This window comes from Euphorbia lathyris, chromosome 9 (assembly GCF_963576675.1).
Source record: "Euphorbia lathyris chromosome 9, ddEupLath1.1, whole genome shotgun sequence".
Classification (NCBI taxonomy): domain Eukaryota; kingdom Viridiplantae; phylum Streptophyta; class Magnoliopsida; order Malpighiales; family Euphorbiaceae; genus Euphorbia; species Euphorbia lathyris.
Window position 1 is genome coordinate 80,342,787 of NC_088918.1, and position 10,308 is coordinate 80,353,094.

Consider the following 10,308-nt stretch of genomic DNA (forward strand, 5'->3'; position numbering starts at 1 on the left):
TGTGTCGTTTCGGTCATAGATTTGAGTTGACTCATGCAGATATGTCATCTTTCCGATGTTTTTTAATCACTGAAATCGTCAAAATGACCTAATTGAGACAAAACTCAAAATTTAGTAATTTTATTGAGACAAATTGAAGTTGAGTGACCATTTTGAGACAACCATGAACTTCAGTGATCAATGGTGCATTTCACCCTGCTAATATGGTAAAAGCATAAAAAGGTTCTTTGGGAAATCTATCTTTATGTGATGTCCTTTTTACAATATTTTAATGGGATAAGATGCAAAAATATCTCTAGCGTCAAATAGCAATTTTACTTTTAACATCTAAAATTGTGCAAACTTTGGCAGCCAAAAACAATTTTTCCTCTAGCCTTCAAGTTATATCAATTTGAGAAACAATTCATCAAACTATCTTTTCGGTCATGAATGTCATCTACACTTCACATATGAGTCATTTTATCACTCTTTAACATACACATATGATTAGACGTGAAAAAATTAAAAAATATAATGTCTATTGTACGAGTTGGATAAAAAAAATTCAAAATATTTCACCGAATTTATAAATATTAATCTCTAATTCTATTATTAAATCACATGAAATATGAAATCGTTTTTTAAAAACGAATTGATATGCAATTGATGCAGAATTGTATCAATTATATGCAATTCTTTAAGTTTAAAATTTAATAAAGGGGATACAAGTTTAAATTTATTGTTATTATTTTTATAAAAGTGAAAGTTTATTCTTAAATTACGAATGCTATAAATTTCTTTTTTAAGTTTTTAAACAAGACAATTTTTACGTTTATGTGATAGAAAATTTAAATAGATTAGTTTGACAGTTATTTAACTGTCACATTATATTTTTAACAAATTAATTATGTATAAAATATTTATTGTAGTACTAACACATGCAATTCTGCTAAAAAAGAACCAGCGCCACTCTACTAGGTTTGGCTTACCGACGCTCTCCCCTCCATCTCGTCGTCGTTCTGTTCGTTTCTTCGTTGCGGATCATGTTTCTATGGTGTATCCTGTTCGTTAACCATGGATTTGCTCTCCTTTGTGGGTTGTTGTCCCTTTCGCGCAGATATGTCCGTCCAGTCATGGATCTCTGCCGTCCATGCCTCCGTCTAGCGTCGATCTGCCTTCGTCCGACGCGGATCTGTTAGGTCGTCGTTTCCGAAACCCTATCCAAAATTTGCGTGCCAACCAAAAAATGAAACATTACCTATTAAGCTAAATCCAAGCACTAAAATTACGTATTGATTTCGTGTCATGTAATCAAATCGTGTGTACTTTTAGCACCTCTACGTGGTCCAGTCTCGCCGAGACGAGACAATAGAAGGAAAACATATTTTTCCCATCAGCCCGTCTCGCCGAGACGGATGTCCTAAATGTCATTTTCTCGACAATTAATTAACTAACCATAAATTAATTAACATATAAATTAACCCAAAATAAAAACTACAAATTAACCATAAATTACCCAAAACAAAAACTAAGAAGGTTGATTGATTTTGTGGAGAAAATCGTAATAATAATTTAACATATGATCATTATTAAGATATGGGCATACCTGAACATTCAAAAATCACTTCATAAACTTCATACTATATCATATTGGAACTAATCATAGTTGTTAAAGGCGCTAAAGCTCCTCGAGCCTAGACTCAAGGCATGCGTCTGAGAAACACGACGAACAGGGAAAAAATATTACTCCGTTAAGTTCTATCAATTGTACGTGGAGGGAGAAATCAGAACTTAACGGAATAATAGGAATGACATGTCCAATCCATTCTCGAGGCCTAAATTGATACATTTTTTAAACGCTAAGCCTATATTGGTGCTATTTTGTACGTGGAGCCTAAATTGATACTTCTCCAAAAACCATAGACCTATTTGGGTACTTTATCCCAACTAATAAGCATTCGTCACTGGAATGGTGTTGTGAATTCATAGTTATTAAAGGCGCATGGCGCACTAAGGCGCAAGGGGTCCTGGAGCCTTGGCGCATGGTGCACGGCGATGGCGCGCGCCATAGCGAGACAAGGCGCACTTACAAAAATAAAAATTATAAAACTATAAAACTAACATAAAAATGCAATGAATACTAAATCATGAAAATATCTTAAGCATAAACAAAATGACTCTGTTTCTCACTCTTCAAATGACACTCTGTCTCTTCCTCTTCAAAGAGTCTCTTCGTCTTCTAGTTAGTTAAAATGTATAATCTCTCTCCTTTTTAATACTTTTTGTTAATAGAACACGTGTTCCATTCTAGATATATAAAAATAAATGCCAAAAATTCCAAAAAAACAGCCCATAACTGCCAAGGCGCGCCTTGGTGCGCCTTTGGCAACTGCCTCTTGGCGCACCAGGCGCGCGCGCCATGGCAGTTGCGCCTCGCCATGGGGCTGCCATGGCGCTAAGGCCTGCGCCTGGTGCGCCATAGGCGCGCCTTTAATAACTAAGTGTGAATTTCACACAATGTTCCTTCCAACAAGGGATTAACCACATATTTTCCCAGGGTCTAAGGTCAAATGTTCAAAAATGGAAGATCGAGAACTCAGCCCGTGGATTGGGCAAAAAATGTCAATTGATGGAAAGAGAGAAACAAAGGACTTACTTTCCGATACCACGAAGCTGAGTGACATGAGTCCACTCCTCCCCCAGATACTCCTCCGACATGCGTGTATCATCATTGCCCTCTTCTTATGCAAACCTAAAGGTTGTATAATCTTCTCAATCTCTTCTTGTGTTGCCTGAGATGCAGCCTTTGCATCAGGACACAATGCAAAAAAATCTGCTATAACTCCCTTAACCTGCAATGAAATACAAAGTTTTCCGTGATTTTGCCTACGTCCACCGGCAGGAGATATGTGTTTAAATTCTTTTCTTTAAGAAACTGATACAACCATACAATAAGACCCTAATTTACATCCATCATTTACATAGCCAATCCATTCGAGTTGCTCCGAAACTAAACAAATCAGCCCTCGCCTCCCTCCCCATGCACCGCATATAAGAAACCTTATGCTCTCACAATTCAGCTGACCAAAAGTGAAAAATCTTAGAGAATTTGTAAATATCAAATGAAGAATGCAGTATGCAAATGATGTAGCACAGATAAATAAAACAACATGAGTTGAAAGTAGGAAGCACAGATACTTCTAAGAGGTTCAGGAACGAGTGTCAGACACTCCGGGAACACGCAGCCGACACTCCAAAATAAGTGTACCCTCTTTTTCTTTTTTTAATGGGACACTTCAGGGACACTTTGGGGACACGGATTCTAAGTTAATTAAGTAGAATAAGAAAGTTTCCTGTTTCTAAATATGCATGATCAAAGAAGTCATAAGTTTCGGTACAGAAAAAATCAGGAGATCGACCTTGAAAATAATAATAATAACTAAGTTTCATTAAGGCATTGATGGATTATTTTACCAGTGATCAAAATGTATAAGGCAGCACTGTTATCAAAATCATAACGAGTCAAGTAGAGCTGGCTCTATACGGCGAATCAAAATTGACACTGAATCAGTTGAGAATCGTTCAAATCGGCAGTGAATCGGCCGAATTGGTCAAGTCCATCGATTCAGGAACTAAGTGAAAAAAAAAAAAAAAACTAAAATATTTACTGCAACTTATTAAGTTATTATTAAGGAATACTAGAACTCTAATTAAAGTAGGAGAGAAATTGATGCAAACGAACCAATAAGACTTAAATTAAAGGCATAACACTCGGTTTACCCCCTTAAACTATTAAAATCGTCAATTAGGTCCCCGAACTAAACAAAAATCAACAATAAGTCCTCATCACATCCTTAAATTTGAAACTGTGACTATTTGACATGTTCTGTAATGATCTATGTGTTGGCTAAAAATGGGTTTAGAGAAGAGGGTATTAAATTGTGGCCTTAAACTATTAAAATCGTAAATTAGGTTCCCGAACTAAACAAAAATCATCAATTAAGTCCTCATCCTATTCTAAAATCAGAAACTTTGACTATTTGACATGGACTATAATAATCTGTGTTGGCTAAAATGGGTTTAGAGAAGAGGGTATGAAATTGTTTCAACCGAATGATATTCAATGAGGACTCAATTGATGATTTTTGTTTAGGATGGGGACTCAATTGATGATTTTTGCTTAGTACAGGAACCTTATTGATGATTTTGATAGTTTAAGGTCCTAATTGATTTAAAAGTTTTAGTTTGAGGAGCCAAATGGATGCTATGCCTAAATTAAACAATAAGAAATAAAATTATCATAATTATTTAACAAATCAAAACATAATCGAACGTGACTTTCCAATTTCCATACGGCATACTCCCATCCCTTCCATCAACGTCCTTGTTCTTCCATATCGAAGTACATCAAATGATCAGAAACAATTTTTATTCATCGTGGTTAATCCTAAAACATCAACAGAATACATATAAATACTAAGCAACTCAAACTCTCCGTAGTTCCATCATTATCAAGTTATCAATTATCAACTATTCAAGAATCAAAAGGCAAATAAACAAAATCAGAAATTCAAACTCTCATCTAAATAGTTGGTTGATATGACTTCGTTTTTTGACAAATCAAAATTGCATTTCTAGACTACTTTTTGGTAATATTTTAAGTTCAACATTTTGAAGGTGATAAATATTTTTTCCATAGTATAATGAATTTGATCTGAATCTCACGATTCGAATCAATTCACCAGTCACGATTCACAAAATGAGGATTCGATTCACAAGTCGAATCTCGATTTGACAACTTTGATAGGCAATACAGAAAGTTGCATACTAAAATGTAGGTACAGACCATTCAACATACAACAGTAGAAGAACACAATTCTGTGGGAAAAAGGGCAGGTTTCAACATTAGAATTTCTTAGGTTACAAAGGAAGTAAGAAAATATGATAACCAAGTACCTTCTAAGTTTTCGGTGTCATAGTTTCTATCAATTAAGGGTCTGTACCATTCAAAATGTATAAGCAGTACAGAAAGTCAACATACAAAAATGTAGCTACAAAGCATTCAACATACAACAGTATTAAGAACACGACACAATATTTTGGAAAAAGAAGCAGGTTATGTTGCACAGAAAAATTCTTCTTCATTAGCATTTTCGCATTTCATATCCGCTTCAGTTTCTTTTCGGGGTCCGTTACTGTTTCCTAGCTATAGGTTTTTAGAAATAAAGTTTCCCAGTGTCTTCTTCTGTTTCCATTTCCGTTTCCGTGCAACATCTATCACACTAGAATTTCTTAGGTTACAAAGGAAGTAAGAAAATAAGATAATGACGTACCTTCTACGTTTTTGGTGTCATAGTTTCTATCAATTAGTAACTTAAAAAGAAAACACAAACAAACAAGTTAATCACAGAAGGACCAAGAGAGTACCTGTTTGCCGGATGTGCAATTAAGGAGCATACATATCAACAACACTCTCCAAGGATCATGAGCATGATCCTCTTGCAGAAGTCCAACTTCAAATCGCGGTGGCCTCATTGTGTTATCTTCAGTTTTTCTTTTATATGTATATTTGGCTAGCACATCTTCAAAACTCAGTCCATTTGCAGGAGCTCTTCTCTTAGTCAAATGTCCATCATCCTCAAGGACACCATATTGTTCTGTCGGCTTCTCTGCATCTCTTACTTCCATTTCTGCCTCCATATGACAGTTCCTTTTACTCTTGTTCGTCTTCTTTGTTGCCTTCTCCTGGCTGACAATGTCATGTTTTCCCTCTTCGAAATTAAGAGCATTGTTTTGAACTTCCTCATCCTTGGATTTCATCTGTTCCACTTCTACTTGCTTAAAATAGGGAGAAACAACTAGGTCTTTCTTCGTTTTACTCTTCAACGCCTTCACATAGGCATCAGCTTCGCATAACACATCAACAACCAGATCTTTCTCTTCTTTCCCCCCTTCCAAATTAAGAGTAACATGAACATTTTCAATCTTCTTCCTTCTCCTCTTGCAATCACGAGCATTGTTTTGAACTTCATCATCCTTGGAATTCGTCTGTTCTACTTTTACTCTCTTCTTCTTTTTCATCTTCCTTCCCATTTGCATCGGCAACCAAATCTTTCTCTTCTTTCCCTTCCAGACTAATACATTCAGCAACCTCATCATCCTTGGATTTTAATCCTTCAACTTCTACTTGGTTAAAATAGGGAGAAACAACTACTTTTTCCTCTTCGATGGCTTCCCATTTGCATCAGATCCCCGATCTTTCTCTTCTTTCCCTACCAGACTAACAAATTCAGCAACTTCATCATCCTTGGATTTTAATCCTTCAACTTCTAATTGCTTGAAATAGGGAGAAACAACTACTTCTTTCTTCTTTTTCCTCTTCGTCGCCTTCCCATTTGCATCAGAACCCCAATCTTTCTCTTCTTTCCCTTCCAGACTAACAAATCCTTCCACTTCTACTTGCTTAAAATAGGGAGAAACAACTACTTTGTTCTTCTTTTTCCTCTTCGACGACACCTTCCAATTTGAATCAGACCCCCAATATTTCTCTTCTTTCCCTTGCAGACTAAAAAGCCCAGCAACTTCGTCATCCTTGGAGTTCAACCCTTCAACTTCTACTTGCTTAAAGTAGGGAGAAACAACTACTTTGTTCTTCTCGTTCCTCTTCAAATCAGTAACTTCATCATCCTTGGATTTTAATCCTTCAGCTTCTACTTGCTTAAAATACGGAGAAACAACTACTTCTTTCTTCTTTTTCCTCTTTGACGCCTTCCTATTTGCATCAGCAACCCAATCTTTCTCTTCTTTCCCTTACAGACTAATACAGCCGGCAACTTCATTATCCTTGGATTTTAATCCTTCAACTTCTACTTGCTTAAAATAGGGAGAAGCAACTACCTTTTTCTTCTTCAAATTAGCCTGGCAAAACACATCAGCAACTCCAAATTTCTCTTCTTTACCTTCCAAACTAATAGTAGCACAAGCAACTTTATCATCCTTGGATTCTATGCCTTTAACTTCTACTTGTTTAAAATAGGGAGACACAGCTACTTTTTCCTTCTTTTTCCTCATTAATTCAGCAAATTTATCATCCTTGGATTCTATTCTTTCAACATCTACTTGATTAAAATAAGGAGAAACAACTACCTTTTTCTTCTTTTTCCTCTTCAAATCAGCAAATTTATCATCCTTCGATTCTATGCCTTCAATTTCCACTTGTTTAAAATAGGGAGACACAACTACTTTTTTCTTCTTCTGGACAGAATCTGAATCAATAGCAGGAATTGTTGAAACTTCGTGGCAAGTATGAAGAAAAGGATCCTCGTCCTTAGATTCAGTGTATTTCGCAAAATAGGGAGAAACAATTACCTTTTTCTTCTTGTTCCGCTTCTGGATAGAATCTGAAGCACTAGCAGGAATAGTTGAAGGAGATTCCTTAATTTGTGCGTCTTTTGATTTGTCAGAAATTACTTTCTTCTTCTTCTTAATCCTCTTTCTAGGTTTGGCTTCCCCCAAATCCTGAGAAGCAGCATCACCAATTGCAGAATTGTCGTCAATCTCCAATTTCGAAACCCCATTTCTCTTCCGTTTTCTACAGTCATCTTCAAATTTTCCGGTGTCAAAATAGGGAGATGTTACTATATTTTTCTTCATCTTCTTGCTGACATTGAAATTGAAAGGAAGATCAAGAATGCCCATATTTAAGTTTGTTAGGTATAAGACCCGCGCTTCACTGTTTTTTAGCCTATTAATATTAATTAATAAATTTATATATTAATGTTTAATTTTTTATCATTAAAAATTATATGTATATATTTGGATGAGCTTATATGAGTGGGCTTGATATTTGATTTTTGAACTTGAGCCCAACTAAACCCGATCCGAGCCGGCCTAAATTAACCGCAGACAAGACTGGGCTTAGATTGAGCTTTTTTAGACAAAAGTCCGGACCTGGCCCATGAACATGTATCGTCATTGTATTTACTTAACTTTTCCGTATTTAGTCCGGATCGTGTGGTTAGAACGGTGGAATGGGATATCATGTTTCCTTACTCTCTGGTTCATCACCTTGCAAGGGTAAGCTCTGATCACTCTCCAATTCTTCTAGATATTGAAGGGATTAAGAAAGCAGGGAAGCGGTCGTTCCGCTTTGAATCGTTCTGGATCAAAGAAGACAACTGCAAAACCATAATTGAACATGCGTGGAATGGTAGCAATAATGTAGACTCGGTTTTCACTGTGGGAGACAAAATTGAATCATGCGCTCAACAACTCAAACAGTGGAACCAGGATTTTGTAGGGAATATCGGTCAAGGTATTCGACAGTGCAGCGACCGTATTGCTTCTCTTCAAGCAATTGTGGGTGATAGACGGGTAGAAAATGAGCTACAGGTCTTGACAAGCAGATTGCTATCATTCCAAGAGAAAAATGAGATGATGTGGAGGCAGCGGTCCCGGGCAATGTGGCTAAATGAAAGCGATAGAAACACCAAGTTCTTCCACGCCAAAGCTAGTGCTAGAAAGAAAACGAACTATATCTCCAAGATTAAAAATGCCGATGGAGTTTGGTGTGAAACGGATGAAGATATTGAAAATGTTGTGTTCACATACTATGAGTAACTCTTCACGTCTTCTAACCCTGTTAGTTATAACTCAGTTACGGATGCAATTGATGCCCGCCTCACTCCAAATCAACAAGCCGATCTATCACTTCCCTATACAAAGGAAGAAATTAAGTCTGCATTGGACCAAATGCACCCTCTGAAGGCGCCAGGACTAGATGGAATGCATGTTCTTTTCTTTTCCACCTACTGGGACATAATTGGGGAGGATGTTACCACAACTGTTCTCAGTATCCTCCAAGGTAATGCTTTCCCTCACAATCTTAATCACACATACATCACTTTAATTCCCAAAGTTCAGTCTTCTAGCTCCATGAAAGATCTTCGCCCCATCAGTTTGTGTAATGTTGTGTATAAGATTGTCTCTAAAGTCATAGGCAACAGAATGAAACTTGTCCTTGATTCCCTTATCCAACAAACCTAATGTGCTTTCGTCCCAGGGAGGCTAATCGCTGACAATGCCCTAATAGCTTTTGAAATGTTCCATTCAATGAAGTATAAGTTCAGAGGCAGGTTAGGATATTGTGCACTCAAGCTAGACATGAGCAAAGCTTATGACCATGTGGGATGGTCTTTTTTTGACAGTATAATGTGTGTAATGGGCTTCCCGGGGAATCTTCGGGAATTAATATATAAGTGTCTATCTTCAGTTTCCTACCCTTTCCTCATAAATGGGGTCCCAAAAGGCTACATTAAGCCTAGTGGGGGTCTCCGTCGAGGAGACCTATTTCACCCTATTTGTTTCTTATTTGTGCAGAAGGGCTATCAGCACTGATTAGGAAGGCTGAAGTGGACGGTGCTTTACATAGGATCAGAATTACCCCCAACTATCCAACTGTTTCTCACTTGTTATTTGCAGATGACTCACTGGTATTCTTTCGAGCAGAGTTCAACGAGTGCAGAGTAATTAAGAATATCTTGAGCAAGTATGAAAGCGCCTCAGGCCAAGTGGTCAACTATGAAAAATCAGAAATAAGCTTCAGTACGAATGTGGATCAACATCAGAGACAATCTCTAAAGGAGTTCCTTGATGTGAATAAGGTTGAGACTCTCCCAAAGTATCTAGGTATGCCTACTGTGATTGGCAAGTCCAAAAAAGCTATTTTTAATTTCCTCAAAGACCGAATGCATAAAAGGGTGAATGGGTGGAACGAAAGGTGCCTCTTACGGGTCGGCAAGGAAGTCCTAATCAAAGCAGTAGTGCAAGCCATTCCCCAGTATTTGATGAGTTACTTCCTTCTTCCAAAGACTTTCTGTGATGAGTTGTAGGCTATAACAACGGTTTATGGCGGGGCAAACAAAATGGAAAGAAACAGATCCATTGGGTAAAATGGAGTAAAATGTGTGCCCCTAAGTCAGAGGGTGGCCTAGGTTTCAGACATATTTACTCATCAAATCAGGCATCAGTGATTTGTGGGATTCAATCCTTCAGCATATCCTCTCGTTTTTTGCTTCAACCAAACAAGCTATTCAAACTGGCATTTTATCAAAACGGTGGCAGAATCAATGGACTTGTGTTCCCGTTCTCATTTCCAATCCTGGTATGTACTCTGATTACTTCGATGAAGAATTTGCTAAATTAATTGACAGTACCTTGCTTCACCATGACTGCTCGAAGATTAAGAAATTACATCTTACTTATGACTTTGAAAGGGATACTAATTTTTCATCTAATCGATTTGCAACAAGAAAACATGTGGAGGAGCTA

At 37.1% G+C, this 10,308-nt stretch overlaps 1 protein-coding gene across 3 annotated transcripts; it reads right to left on the reverse strand.

Annotated features, from left to right (window-relative positions):
• Positions 1–828: 828 nt before the first annotated feature.
• LOC136205947 (uncharacterized) lies at positions 829–7,678 on the reverse strand. 3 transcript variants are annotated; one of them, XM_065996817.1, is made up of 4 exons: positions 7,348–7,678; positions 5,407–7,244; positions 2,636–2,831; positions 836–1,196 (listed from the first exon to the last, which is right to left on the reverse strand). In XM_065996817.1, the coding sequence occupies exons 2-4, from the start codon at positions 6,136–6,138 to the stop codon at positions 1,111–1,113; spliced, it is 1,014 nt and encodes a 337-aa protein (XP_065852889.1). In that variant the 5' UTR covers positions 6,139–7,244; positions 7,348–7,678; the 3' UTR covers positions 836–1,110. The 3 variants fall into 3 exon arrangements, 2 of the variants coding, with proteins under 2 accessions (XP_065852889.1, XP_065852888.1); XR_010676146.1 differs by having other exon boundaries at positions 829–1,196; positions 2,636–3,059; positions 5,407–7,678; XM_065996816.1 differs by having other exon boundaries at positions 5,407–7,678.
• Between the last annotated feature and the right edge of the window lie 2,630 nt (positions 7,679–10,308).

Coding starts and splice junctions, on each gene's coding strand:
- LOC136205947 (XM_065996817.1), bottom strand. CDS start 6,138: ATGATGAGGTTGCTGAATGTATTAGTCTGGAAGGGAAAGAAGAGAAAG. Junction 2,832..5,406: donor ATTGCACATCCGGCAAACAG/GTACTCTCTTGG, acceptor ATTTCATTGCAG/GTTAAGGGAGTTATAGCAGA. Junction 1,197..2,635: donor CAGCTTCGTGGTATCGGAAA/GTAAGTCCTTTG, acceptor AATTTTGGATAG/GGTTTCGGAAACGACGACCT.